Genomic DNA, 15363 nt, shown 5'->3' on the forward strand with positions numbered 1-15363 from the left:
AGCGATATTAATGGTATTCTTGTTGTCTGTTGTGCATATCACTGGTTGTTTTATGTTGCCCCATTGTTATTTGTTTCCTATTATTTTGTATATTATATTGCACAGGTTATTAGACTAGTGAGTGTCTTGACTGTACCTCGTCTCTACTCCATTGATGTTAGTCTTGATACTTAATGGGTACCGACCGTTGCGTACTCATACTACACTTCTGCACATTTTTGTGCAGAGCCAGGTATTGAAGATAACAGACTTGAGCAGAGTTAAAGCGGGATCGTAAGGATTCAAGGTAGAGCTGCTTGGTCGTCGCAGTCCCTTGGAGTCCTTTCATTTCATTGTACTGTTAACTTGTAATCAAACAGTATTGTATATTCGATCCTCGTGATCATTCTATGTATTCAGGTAGAGTTTGTGACTCAATACTACCAGTCTTGGGAGGTTGTATATTGTAACTATTTCCGTTGTTAGTTTAAAAAAATCGCTTAAAAAATGTAATGGAAATTGGCTTTTCCTAGTCTTAGAGACTAGGTGTCATCACGACTCCTATGGTGCGATTTTGGGTCGTGACAAATATAATCACTTTTGGTTATAGAACACTTACCCACTTCAAAGTCGTGAAAATCCCCTTTGAAATCGCCCAAATCCGAGACTTAAAACTCAAAATGAGTAAAAATGGTGACATCCGAATTTATGGGCTCTGCCCAGTCATTTTTGCATCTGCGGATAAAAGTTCAGCATTTGCTAACTCGCATTTGTGAGACAAGGCTCGCATTTGCGATGCCAGGCTTCCAGGTGAAGTTCCGCATCTACGGACATTCCTGTCGCACCTACGACATCCGCTGCTGCACAAAATGGCCGCACCTGCGAAGCCCCCGGCCCTGTCTCGCATCTGCATGATTTCGCCGCACCTGCGGCCAAGACCCTCGCAGGTGCGATTACATCAGAGGCAGAAATTTCCAGAATTGTCTTAAGTTCACAATTCGATCCGATTTCGATCCGAATCACACTCGGGGTACTCGGGACCCCATCCGAATACACCAACAAGTCCCATAACATAATACACACTTACTCGGGGTCTCATATCATGTCAAACAACGCTGAAATTACAATTCACACCTCGATCCGAACTTTTGAGTTTTAAACTTTTCAATTTGCAAATCTCGTGCCAAAGGATGTTAAATAAATCCGGAATGACTTCAAAGTTGGCACACAAGTCATACATGACATTATGGAGCTATTCACATTTCCAGAATCGGAATCCGGCCCCGATATCAAAAAGTCAACTCCATGGTCAAACTTGGAAATCTTTAGCCTTTAAATTCCTAGTTTCCGTTAAATGGTCATAACTTGAGCTAGGGACCTCCAAATTAAATTACGGGCATACGCCCAAGTCCCAAATTATGATACGAACCTACCGGAACTGTCAAAACACTGATCCAGATCCGTTTGCTTAAAATGTTGACCAAATTCAACTCAGTTAAGTTTTAAGGCTCTATTTCACATTTTAATCAATTTTTCACATAAAAACTTTCCAAAAAATTATACGGACTGTGCACGCAAGTCGAGAAATGATAAATAGTGCTTTTCGAGATTTTAGAACACAGAATTAATTATTAAATTTAAAGATGACACTTTGGGTCATCATATTTTTCAACTTTGGATAGTTTTTCTTCTAGTTCCCCTTTTCTCGGCAAAAGGCACATTCATATTTGCTGGGTCTGGATCTTGACTTCGATCTTCCTTTCTTTGTTTTCATTTGGTCTTGAGAATGACCTCTCATGACCAGTGCTTCTCGTTCTCCACTCTTTTGCTTTTCTCTTTTTCTTTCTTCATAGCTGTATAAGGCAGAACAAACTTCGTTAAAAGATTCTTGATCATTCCAATGAAGTAGAGTAGTTTCGAGGTGCTCGTACTCATCGGGAAATAAACTTAATAACATTAAGGCCATATCTCCATCACTAAAATCACATCCATATTCTGTAATTTTGTCGTCAACTTATTAAAACTGGTGATATGATCATTCATTGTATTACCATGAACATATGTGAAACGTAACAATCTTTTTTTTTATGTAAATAATTGGTGTAAATAAATGATATAACAGACCTATTAAAATTTTCAGAATCGGATTTCGACCCCGATATCAAAAAGTCAACCCCCCGGTCAAACTTTCTAAAAATTCAACTTTCGGCATTTCAAGCCTAATTCCTCTACGGACCTCCAAATATTTTTCCGGATAAGCTCCTAAGTCCAAAATCACCATACGGAACTATTGGAATCATCAAAATTCAAATCCGAGGTCATTTACATATAGGTCCATATCCGGTCCACGTTTCTAACTTAATATTTTTCAATTATGAGAGTAAGTGTCTCATTTCATTCCGAATTCCTTCCGGACCCGAACCAACTAACTCGATACGTCATAAATCAATTGCAAGGCATAAATTGAGCAATAAATAGGGGAACGGGGTTATAATATTCAAAATAACCGGCCGGGTAGTTACACTTTGTTTCAAATATTTGGGTCTCCGCATTCCAATCTTGTATACCATATTCTCAAAAGTTGAAGTTGGCAAAGTGAACAAATCTACTGGATTATCACTTGAACGGATTTGTTGCACATCGATATCACTATTTTTCTGAGGATTATGTGTGTAAAATAATTTTGGTGAAATGTGCTTCGTTCTATCTCCTTTTATAAATCATCCCTTTAATTGGGCTATGCATGTAGCATTGTATTCGTATAATATTGTGAATTTTTTAGCACATTCCAACCCACATTTTTCTCGAATAAAATGAATCATTGATCTCAACCATACGCATTCCCTACTTGCTTCATGAAAAAACTATTATCTCAGCATGATTTGAAGAAGTAGCAATAACATATTGCTTTGTGAAGCACCATAATATGACAGTACCTCTACATGTAAATACATACCCGATTTGAGATCGAACTTTATGGGGATCGGATAAATAACCTGCATCTGCACAACCAATATGATATGCACCACCTTTGTTAGCATTAGCAAGATACATAAGTGCACCAATTGCACTGAGATAGAGTATTTCAGAACCAATGAATTCCTCATCCTTTTCTGGAGGTCGGAACGGATCCTTATTCACTTCATGTGATCGAATACCCATTTGGTATACTTAATGGGTGTGCTTTGTCCATGTAAAAGCGTTTTAATACCTTTTCTGTATAGACAGGTTGATGGATAAAGATCTGGTCTGCTAAATATTCAATTTGCAAACTAAGACAAAGTTTTTCCCTTTGGAGCTCTTCTAGAGTTCCTATGAGATTTATGTCATTAACATAAACAACAAGTATAATAAACTATGATGTTGTTTTCTTTGTAAAAACGCATGGACAAATGCCATCATTTATATAACCTTCATCCATCAATTCAGTGAGGCGATTATACCACATGCGCCCTGATTGTTTTAAATCATACAAAAAAAATTGTAATCTGATTGAGTACATTTCTCGAGATTTTGAATTATATGCTTTAAGCATTTTAAATCCTTCAGGGATCTTTATACAAATTTGATCAAATGAGTCATATAGGTTATGACTTTCATCTAAATGACATGACATCTTCAGGTGTCTGGACTACATGTCTGATCCTCACAATCTTTTATAATATTGTGCATCATATTATATCAAATATATCATCGACGATCATTTTGTATCGGTTCGCAAGTGCACATAATTTGTTGATATCTCATCACTTTCTTTATTTTCAGGTACCTGAACTTCTTATGGAGTTTCATGAAATGTTATGTAGTGGGCTCTTCTAGACCTCATTTCCTCCTTATTATGATCATTTTGATCATTTGCTCCTATCCTTTTTAAGGATTGTTACCTTTGGAACTGATCGGTTTACTACGCTTCATGCGTGCAGTAAACTTTATCTTTCAGGGACTTTAATTTTAATAGGAGCATTTGCAGCTGAATATGATATTTAATTTTGGATCAGCAAATGCTTCTGGCATTTGACTTGAATTATGTTCTAAGTAAGGATCATATTAATGATAATTCGATTCATATAACATATTTTTCAGTTGTTTATTCCATTCCCCAAATGTTAGAAAAACTAACTCATATCCTCAATCTTCTTTGGGAAACCTATCTTTGTGCATTGTGATAGAGAAATTAATCATATACCACACATCAAAAGTTATTAGACAGTAAAAATATTTGATTTCTGATCCTAAACCAATTTGAGGGGAGGACTTATCATATTTTGTTGGTCTGATGCATACAAGTGCTGCTGTATGCAATTTAGAAAATCTTAGACCAACACATGAGGCTTTGTTCTCATCAGCAATAATTTAGCTATTAATAGGAGGTATTCAATGCTAAACTAGCTTGGATATAAACCAACATCATTAAGATGAACTATCTTGATTTCATAATCTGAAAATTATGCTCTTAATTGAGAAATACAATTTCAAATGCCAAACTGCAAGTTGACAATAAATACACATGTAACCATCTTATATATGCATCTATAAGTGGTTCACATGCTAGGTGAATGGGCCCATATTCACCTTTTATATATTCCAGAATTCAGGGGTTTTAGTCCCAACTTTAGCTGGTATAATCAATTTATTATGAGAACAAGCAACACAAGAGTATTCTTGAAGAATCTTCTAGTTCTTCAGTATATGCTTATCTGAATTCTCAGATAGCTCATTTAAAAATGACAAATGAAAACTTCAAGTTTATCATGGCATGTGCTATCTCTAAGTAGACTTCTGGTTTACTATGGCATAAACTTTTGCATCAGTAAACTTTTGATTTACTATGGCTACTTTTGTATCAGTAAATTTCTGGTTTACAGTAGCTACTTTTGCCTTAGTAAAACTTCTGGTTTACTGTGACTGTTTTTGCATTAGTAAACTTATGGTTTATTGTGATACATGATATAGTACAAATTGAAGAATAAGGCGGGTAACTTCTTACATACATATTATTTTACTCCCTATGATTGTGGAAACATGAAGATTATCAATCTTCCAATCATTTGTGGTCTCAATATGATAGCCATTTGTATTAGTAAACTTCAGCTTTACTACAACATATGTTTTGACCATAATCATATAATATGAATGGCATATTTGTATATAAGCTCTTTGAGAGCCTTCATTTATTATCCACAATCTAATATTTATCAGACACTACTGGTGTCATATGTCTTTTAGACAAACAGTTAGCTCTTCAGGAGTTGTTGATACATTTTGTACTATCAAATATTGCTCAGACACTTCTGGTATCATGAGAGAAATTCATAATCAAATAAACAATATAAAATAATTATTTAAGCACAAGAAAACACCTCTTCATAATATTTTCCTACTTCAAGAGGAAATTTCAATTGTGTTACTTCTTTTGGAGCAAATTTAAAATACGAAATATCGAGTATATATTCTGTCAATCATATTAACTCTTCTGGAGGTAAATTGTAATATATTTACATCAAGAGCGCGTTCATATTTACGAGCTTTATTAATATTGTTACATTCACTTCAGGAAATGGATTAATATTTATCAAAAATTCTCATCCTTCAGGAAATCGAACATAATTATCTGAACGCGCATTAATCACATCAAATTATGATGCTTCAACCTCTTTTAAAATATTTACTACTTCAGGAGCAAATCGAGGCATGCATGTAATATAGAGAATATTTCTCTAGCTTATCTTCAATTGTAACCATAGAAAGCCAAAATTATCACTTTTGGTGGTCATAGGCATATACCACTTCTGGTGGTTAACAAAATTTAGTTACAATGAGATATACGAAACATAACCACTTCTAGTGGTTGTATATTTCTTGCAAACTCTGCTGGAGTTTAAGTGGATCTAACAATGTTATCCACTTTGTATTTCTTTATTAAGATAGTTAGGATGAAAATAAATACCAAAATAGGTAATGTATACGTAACATATAACCAAACAAACGATGATAAAGATATTAAAATATAAGTAAAAGGCTCAAATTAAATTACGCAAATTTGGCCACTCCAGATGTAAGTGATATCTGCATCACTACTGCCAAGAAGAAACACTCACCACCTCAAGGATATAATTTGTCTTATGATGCTCGGAATGAACAAGATCTAACCACGGACATAAGAGTGTCGCCTTACATTGGAGATGAACACGCCTCAAGGATATAATTTGCCTTATGATGCTCGGAAAGAACAAGATCTAACCACGGACATAAGAGTGTCGCCTTACATCGGAGATGAACACTAAAATAGAAATTAAATTCGAAGTAAGTGCTCAAAACGACAGAGTCTCGTACTGATAACGTGTTATAAAATAAAGACTATACAGTAAATAAATCGAAGACAAGTATAGAGAGAGATTGATATTTTTATTCAACTTCAAACTGATGTACATAATGAACTGAAAACTCCTTTATTTATAGATGAAAGGAAGCAGCTACGAGACTTTTCAGGAAGCAACTGCGAGGCTTTTCTTGAGCTGCTTGTAAGTTGTGTGCATGAGTTGCTTGCAACCTGCCTGTTTAATAAGAAACTGCTGCAAATCATTTCATTGAGTTGCTTGCAACCTGCCTGCATCAGCTGCTTGTAGATAAACTTCAATAGAGTGCCAAACGGATAATTTTCTTCAAGAAGATTATCTATAGCGGAGTAATAAATAGACATCCACATTATAATTATTTTCATAACACAAACAATATTTTCCGATAATTATTTTCCCACCCAAAAGATTTTCAAATCATTTTGAATAGTTGACAGAGGCGATAAATTTAGTAACGGCATATCTTGGATAATTCTTTATAGGCAGTTGGCATGGCCATATAGAGTGAAGGGTGTTCATTTCAAGTCCCTGATTGAAAAATAATATTGAGTATATAGAAAATCATATTATGCATATAAGTCAAAAGTTATTTTTTATAAATTTCTGTCTCCGTCACTATTTATATAAATTTATGAATTGTGTTCTTACATAATTACTTGATACTTATCAATACGTGATATATCATATTTTTCAAATGTGATTTACATGTTAGTAATAATTAAGACACTTCTTGGAATATGACGGAATAGGAAAAGAGAAATAATATTTACAACTAAAAGATAAAGTTAAAATTACAAATTTTCATAAAAATCTTTCATTTGATGTACCATATGAATAAGTTAATAGCAATTTGTAATTTTAAAATATAGGTGTGATCATACAATTATTATTTTATGGGACAATTTTGCTTAGAATGACGGTGAAATAAACAAATCCTTGGTTTTGTGATGTTAGAGTCCCAATTTACAAAATATTACGCCAACAAATTTATGTGCTTATATCATATTTTATGGCTAATTAGCATGACACAATTTTCTGTACATTTATGTTTTGTAATGACTAAATGTACAGGATTAATTAATATTTAATATTAGATTATGTCTACCGTAATGTGTCTTCTCATATGGCCAACTTTAAGTTGTACTTTTAAGTATATTAATTTCAACAACTAGACTTTTGGTCACAAGAAAGCAACCTAAACAGATGAAATAAAAACATCATTATTATCGTCTATAAAAAAAATATTATGTGACATACGTTTCATTACATATTTGTACTTTATAAAATCAAGATAAGTAAGATTATATGTATCTAATCAAATTATAATTATTCATTGCGTATGTTCAAACGATATCCAATCATGTTTACTTCGATAAATAAGTCACCGATGCACATTCACAGAATCTTGTATTTTTTTCTTTCAAGTATAATTAATTATTCTAAATTTTATTTTAACAATATATTGAGATTATTTTATACATCAAAGTTAGTATGACTTGTCATACACGTGCAGCGCACATGCTGAGAAACTAGTGCAATATAAATACATAAAAAATGAATCTATCAATTTCTTCCTTAAAGGAAGCTCACACTAGTTCACATGAATCTTGTCAAATTTAACAGTTACTAAATACTATAGGGTCGTTTGGTATGCAGGATAAGGTGAGATAATGTGGGATAAAGTGTGGTACTAAATTTATACTATGTTTGGTTGGTGGTATAAATTTATACCACCAACCAAACATAGTACTGTAAACTTTGTCCCAAACTTAATCCTGGATATCCCATTTTATCCCACCTTATCCCATCAAACCTGGTATTATTTTATCTCACCTTTTAGGTGGGATAAATTATTTCAGAAATTATAATCCGAGGATTATAATCAAGGAATACTTTAATTCGCGTACCAAACGACCCTGTATGTACAAGATTTATTAGAAGCAAAGTTATGTAGATTCATTCCAAAAAACAATATTCGACTATTTCCCTTTTAGCCAAAAAATAAATAAATAAAAGTAATACTCCTTCCGTTTTAAATTAGTTGATATTATTCTGTTTCAAAATAAATGACACACTTTTAAATTTAAAAATAATTCAATTATTTTTTATTAATTTTAGCCAAAAAAAATTTTATCCGTTAAACTACCACAAGTTTCTTAAACTCCGTCTCGAAACCAAAGTACTTAATTCACCACATTCTTAAAGTGACTAATACTCGAGTGCTATTCCCTGCATCTCGCCCTTGAAAATTTCTACGGATTTGCTAGAAAAACCGGCCGTTGCCCACCCAATTTGAGGGAATTCAGTAATTAATTAAGTACAACTTCCAGTTTTATTTTATTTTGATGTTTAGAGGACGCATAGTTTACCAAGGTCGCGAAGTAACCTCAGCAATGGCGACAAGTGCTTCTGTGCTTGGTAATCTTTCTCGCTTATTTATCGACTTGCAGTTGGTTATTTCAAACATATTAAATTTGCCAAATATAAAAATATCTGATATTCGACTCACAAAAAGTAGGGGCTTTCTGATAATTGAAGTTATTGATCATCAAGTTGTGATTTTTTCTACACCAGTTCTTTTTCAATTTGTTCATTGTGCTCCTTTGGGGATATGTTATCTGCTACAGAATAAAGGTTAAGATTATCTCTTACCTCTTGAGGTTCGACTAATGATTTCATCAGTTGGCCATGAGGAAATAGTTAGCGGTTGTTCATCACAAGTTGGACTCTGGTCTCTGTTTGTTTGTTGGGGATTTCTTTTAATTATATTTTCTTCTTCTTTTTGGTATATATCAAGATGTGCATTCTTAACGTTTTATATAAAAGGGTCATTAGTTTTCCATTTTTCCTCCTTTAAGTAATGAATTGGTCGGAAGGGAATCATAACAAGCATGTAAATGAAATTGCTTTCACTATACTTAGTGTTGGCATCAGAAAGCTTGATAAAGCTTGGAGTATTAAAAATGGTTCTCCGATGTTACGCAATCCAGAACCATTATTTCTTGCAGATACAAGAAAAGAAGTACAAGATAGGCAAACGAAATACATGAGTATTCAATAAGAAGTCATCCTTCTTTATTTTCTTGCAGATGCTCTTTGTTTTCCTCCTGTCTTTTAATTGATGCTGTCCACAGAAAGGAAAAGAAAAAGCGGAAAAAGATTTTAAGTCAGAAAAGAAATTTTTTAATAGTGAATTAAACTTTTGTCTAAATGCATAAAAAGAGTAACTTACATATCACAGTTAACAGTTCTGGAGACAGGGGTATCCATAGTGACACCACACTTGGTGGGAAGAGCTTGAGCTGCATCGTCTTTAAGGTTCGCGTACCTATTAGCAGCAGCCTTGACACAATTGCAAGCTGTCCTTTTGTCAGCTGTGGTTTGAGCCAATTCTTTTAGGCTTTTCACCCCACTGCAGCAAGCTGAACTTGGATCACCGCCCTGAGTAAGGTAAGGGATACATGGTGCTAAAGAAGCGTCCACTTGACCACAGGTAAGAGCTTGTCCTGGCTCAAACATGAGCTGAATCATGGCCAACACTGCAATGGCAATGATGATTCCCTTCATCTTTTCTTCAGTTTTTGTGTAAGAAAAAAGATAGTTTTAAGGTGGAAAGTGAGGCAGGTGTTTTTCTCTGGATTCTTGATTAGCCGTGTTGATGACTAGCCAGTGTCTTAGGAGGGTATATATAGGAATATGAAAAGTGCTAAGAAAAGTAAGTTGTTCTTTGCTGTGGTAATATCAGTTATCTCTTTTCGGATTTTTGTTTCCTTGTTATGTCATTTCCTGATTTGTTTCAGAAGAAAGGAACAAATAGTCTTACATGTTATGATAGTTCTTTGCAGGTATTGATGATGCTCACCTTTCTCTACTAGTGGTGCTTAGGGATAAAAGAACTCAACAAACCTTATCTCTTTTGCATCAGAAAACCACTTTCTTTCTTTTGCAGCCTTAATTGGCCATCTGCGAAATACATATCTCTGTTTTGTGTGCCAGTATGACAAAAAGGTAAACCATGCATGCTGTTTAGTATAACTTACAAATTGATGTATCGATTTATTCCCTATATTATTTACTGATTGCATCAAGTAGCTATTTTGATCATCATTTCCTTGTAAGCTTTTGGATTAGATGAACTCAAACTCATTTTTATGCATTTGAGTCTTAATTTAGTTAGCTTGGATCAGACTTCAAAGCGAACCAACGTATTCGTGGAATATATCCTCGAGCTTCATTAATTTGTGCATCACTTTGCTGGTTTTCTTAGCATATCATTTGTAAAGGAACAAGAAAGCCCCCAAAATGATTTGTACAAGAATATAAATGTTTTTTTCCCTAGCAGATGATCACACTTCGATGCATGAGTAGAACATTTAGCAGAGAACATTGGAGCAGAATTTAAGATAATGAACATTCGAGCAGAATTAAGACATCTAATGATAAAAACGACTAAATGATTATTTGATCAGCGATTGTTCTGATTCAAGGGGTCAGCATGGGAACTATTACCCCCTCGCTACACGCCGGTTGAATCAAAAGAATATTACTCCCTAAACAAAATGACAAAGAATGAGAAAAATTAGTCCCTTTCAAACAAATTCTCCCATACAACTTACAACCATTTAGCTATTCAACTTGGAAATTATGGAAGTGATGAGAACTGATGCAAGAGAGATGGTGTTTCAGTGCCACTGACAAAATGAACATGGATAATTGTCATCCCTCTTTGTGAATGATAATGTTTCTTTTCCTACTTTAAGCAAAACCAATCCCACTTGTACAAACAGATTGAGAAAGAAAACTGTATAAGTGGATATTTTTGAAAACTTATCTGGTGCTATTTGTGTTTTGACTAGTACTACATTGTTTCCTTAGTTTAGAACAAACAGTGCAAGTTTGCTGTTATCTGACTATAGGTCCTAGGGTGGATAGTTGTTTTTATTTATTTTCCTATCTTCTTTTGTCAACGTGTTTATTCAAACTCAACAAACTTATATATGCAAGTTCAGTCAATATTTCTTTACCCTCAGGAGTTGGTCGACTTGGACTAAAGTCTGAGCCAAATGAGTAAACTCTGCCTTGTGTGCTAATATCTCTGCATTATGTTGCTAGGTGTGAATTACATGAGGATATCCATAAGAGAGAAAAATTCAAGAATTTGATTATCACTCTAGGATGAGGGGAAAAAAGAGATCTTGATGATCACGCACACTGGCATTAGGACTTGACTACAATTGCTTTGGCATCACTAGCAAAATTCAGATTTTCAGAAATAAGTATCCATTATTACTATTAATCCTGAAGAGAAACTCGTAAAGATACCTAGTAATTAAATATATGATGCCAATGTCATCTTAATACATTTTATATCATCAAAATCTAATAGATGTTAAATAATAGAATCTACTGCTGGCATATACTGGTAATCTGCACTAATGTGTTTGAGTTCTTGGATTCGTTCTAGGGGAAATTCATGGGGCTAAGATAATCCAATCATCTGATGATATATCAGTTTATTTAACTAGGTGATTGTTAAGTATCGTGCTACAGATAAACCTTAATTGAAATCGAATTGAAATAATGTTTCTTTTTCATCCTTTACCAGTGATGAATTTTATGTCCTTTTATACTTATCCCCAAGAATTCTAAAAAGAGGCACAAGTAGTGTTCTCACAAGAATTCATTTCATCATTAATACTTGTCACTGCAGCTTGCAAATCCCTGGGAAAGGGAAGGGGAACAGAGAGTAATTTATGAATGATATAATGTTGCATCCCTACTACTTTCGTACTGTTAGTTTTCTCAGAAAAGATGGATGATGTAAAAGGAAAACGGAATACGGAGCCAGGCCTATTATAGAAGCTATGAATCATGGTGATCCAAGAAAATGAATGGTCCAACTGAAAGATGGTCCTGTCCATAGGATCCTGACAGTTCAGCTTTGGAAGCAAAATACAAGTTAGCATAGGAGGAATAAATAGGAGTTATCTTGATAAGAATATGGAGTGTAAGCTTAGTCTTTTTGCCACCCCTTCCATTAAAAAAGGCACTTAAGGTTCTGTAGATCCACTTTGACTGATATTCCTAGCATTGTACTCTTGATGATATTTAGCACCAGAATTATAGAGGAAAGAAGTTGCTAAAGTTAAAGGTATATTCCATAAATTGAACAGCGCTCTGTTGTTATTTGGACAAAATTGCAACTGATCTGGAGCTTTTTCTTTTTCTCCTTTTAACCAAAGTTAATGGACTATCTTGTTCTCAAATTTCTGCAAATGGAGTATGATTGTTACTAGCTTAACTAGGAGGAAGAAATCCATTCTGGCTTGAACAATTTTATGCTATTTGATTGCATGTACCAGAGTTCATGTTCCAATTTTACTAAATTTAACATTAGATTGTGCTTCCTTTTAGGGATGAATACTTCAGAGGATGAGGGACATAGTAAATGATCAATCTTTTGAAAGAGGATGAAGCCAAAATAAACTATCAAAGTGTCCATGTCACAGTTCAATAATCTTGGGAAATTGCAGAAACAATTTATGCTCGGTAAAGCTTTGATCATTACAAGCAGTTCTCTCATCACTTGGACTATTATTTGAAAAAAGATAGAACAAAATATGAAGTTGGTGAGTCTTCCTTTCTTTATTCCTTCCACACTGTCATCATCAATGATCTTAATCTCAGTTGATCCTGCAAATGGATGATAATAATATAACCAGTAAGAACTCAAAAGTGCATGTAGTTGAAGAATTACACGAAAAGTGAAAATCATCTTGAAAACCAGAAAATAAATCTTACATGTCACAGTTGACGCTCTTAGAGACAGTAATGTCCAGTGTTACACCACACTTGTTAGGGAGAGCCTGGGCAGCATCTTCCTTCAAGTTTGCATACCGGTTTGCAGCAGCCTTGACACAATTACATGCGGCCCTCTTGTCAGCAGTGTTTTGAGCCATACCTTTCAATGCCGTCACACCAATACAGCAAGCTGCACTTGGATCACCACCCTGAGTAAGGTAAGGGATACATGGTGCTAAAGAAGCATCCACTTGACCACAAGTAAGAGCCTGTCCTGGCTCAACCATGAACTGAATCATGGCCAACACTGCAATTGCTGAAATGATGATTCCCTTCATATTCGCTTTCTGTTGAAAACTTGAAGTTCTTGGATTACTAGTTTTCTTTTCTTGGTTCTCCCTGTGGACTGGTATAGTTGAAGGCATAGAAGGGGATATATATAGTATTCTCAAGATGGCTAATAAAAGAAAGGTCAGTTAATGGCTTATGTAAAATCTGTTACACGATTTTGGCCTTTTCCCTTTCTTATGTCATGGATAATCAATTAGAAGATGAAAGTGATGGGGTCAAAACTGTTTTCCTTGCAGCTGTGATGTTTCCTGCAGTTGTTGTACTGTGTTCTGGGCATGTATATGAACTGAAGAATCTTATCCTCATTGATTGCAGAAAATTACACTTCCAGGCATTTCCTTATTTTAAAAAATGTTAGGTTGATATTACTAAAATGCATCTGTCCTCCAAAATTTGACAATAGTTAAGATACCTATTTCAAATTGCCAGTCTCAACAGCTAGACATAAGGGATGTTGTCCTAACTCTGTACAGCAGTTGAAAGTAACATGGCCTGGATATGGTGTAATGTAATAATGATTACTGATTATGATGATCTTACTGAACAACTCTAATATGTTATTTATCTGCGGGGAGGGGACTATCTAATAAGGAATCTGAGCATCAGTGGCGGAGGCAGGATCACCGCTAAGGGGGTTCAAAAAGAAAAAAGTTAAAAAAGATTGTAGCTAGTAGGAATTGAACCTATGACCTTACAAAGGTTTTGAACCCGCTTGACCACTAAGCTACACTTTTGAGCTATGTCACGGGGATATATATAGAGGTAAAAAACAGATTTTGCCTTATATATACAGTGTAATTCGGCCCCCTTCTGCCCCTGCTGAGCATCTAACCCAAAACCTTAAGGCAATAGGGTGGAGCAGCCCAGGTCCTTTTAAACCACTTTGGAAACTATTACAACAACCGAGAGGATAGGTGTAACATTCTCTAATGTCTGAGTAGTACAAGGAGGTGCTGTTAGAGCTCCTCTCACCCTTTCTTATTGTTATTCTTTCTTCTTTTTTTTCCTGAGATTTTCCCAGTTCAAACATTTTGGTATAGTTTTGAGCTCCTTTACAAAATTGCTATATTTGGCCTTCTTGTAATGTGGATTTCTCTTTGAAGCTTTGTATTTCCAAGTCAACTTTGTGGACATGCGAAAACATGCTAGAATAACTTAGTCTTTATCATTTCCATTACAAATGTGCTAGTCATCTAACTTCGACGGATCCATGTTGTGCAAAGAGAGTTCAATTGAATTCGCTAAGTAAAAAAAAACTACTCTTTGCATAGATTATGTTTAGAAATACAAATATGTGAAATATATAATTTGACATTAGGGCGGTGTCTGTAGAGATGCTCTGGCAGGTTCAAGGTTTACTTTCAGGTTTCTTGTCAAATTCTTTTATATAAATATAGTTTTGAGGAGGAAATCATTTTAACCTTTGTGGATTAGATAGTTTGATATTGAAATAATAAAATTATTTAGGAAACTTAGCATTTGACTTTGTTTAGTTTATTATTAGGTTGAAACTGGAGTTCCTTATGGTTAGAGCCAGTAAGCATTACAAATTAGTGATGAGAACGAAAAAATTAGTAATGTTTATATAATAAATTATTAATTCGTGAAATAGTGCGATTTTAGAAAGAAATTGTTGTGAGATCATTTATCATGACTGATACCTCATTCTGTCCTTTTCCTCCTCTACATTTAATTGACGTTTATGAGAAAATAAGTGGAGGACTAAAGCAGTTGCATCTGAGGTTAGCTGTTAGCTCGGTGATGTTTTTGTGATTAAGGAAGACTTTTATATTAGTTTGGAATTTCCATTTCTTTTACATGTCAATCATATATATGTTTCCAGTGGCATTTGTCTATTTCTGAGTGATATAGACGA

The 15363-nt window shown here is 34.4% G+C and overlaps 2 protein-coding genes and 1 long non-coding RNA gene across 3 annotated transcripts; 1 reads left to right on the forward strand and 2 right to left on the reverse strand.

Moving 5' to 3' along the window:
* Positions 1 to 9229: 9229 nt before the first annotated feature.
* On the reverse strand, positions 9230 to 10007 carry LOC107813537 (non-specific lipid-transfer protein 1-like). Its single transcript, XM_016638819.2, has 2 exons — positions 9568 to 10007; positions 9230 to 9459 (listed from the first exon to the last, which is right to left on the reverse strand). The coding sequence occupies exons 1-2, from the start codon at positions 9900 to 9902 to the stop codon at positions 9450 to 9452; spliced, it is 345 nt and encodes a 114-aa protein (XP_016494305.1). The 5' UTR covers positions 9903 to 10007; the 3' UTR covers positions 9230 to 9449.
* On the forward strand, positions 9584 to 13806 carry LOC142173320 (uncharacterized). The gene is made up of 3 exons (XR_012703044.1): positions 9584 to 10050; positions 10171 to 10343; positions 12750 to 13806. It is a non-coding gene; the product is annotated as an uncharacterized LOC142173320 (long non-coding RNA).
* LOC107813535 (non-specific lipid-transfer protein 1-like) lies at positions 12818 to 13561 on the reverse strand. The gene is made up of 2 exons (XM_075238795.1): positions 13137 to 13561; positions 12818 to 13028 (listed from the first exon to the last, which is right to left on the reverse strand). The coding sequence occupies exons 1-2, from the start codon at positions 13559 to 13561 to the stop codon at positions 13019 to 13021; spliced, it is 435 nt and encodes a 144-aa protein (XP_075094896.1). The 3' UTR covers positions 12818 to 13018.
* Positions 13807 to 15363: the final 1557 nt, after the last annotated feature.

The sequence above is a fragment of the Nicotiana tabacum genome, chromosome 19 (genome assembly GCF_000715075.1).
Source record: "Nicotiana tabacum cultivar K326 chromosome 19, ASM71507v2, whole genome shotgun sequence".
Classification (NCBI taxonomy): domain Eukaryota; kingdom Viridiplantae; phylum Streptophyta; class Magnoliopsida; order Solanales; family Solanaceae; genus Nicotiana; species Nicotiana tabacum.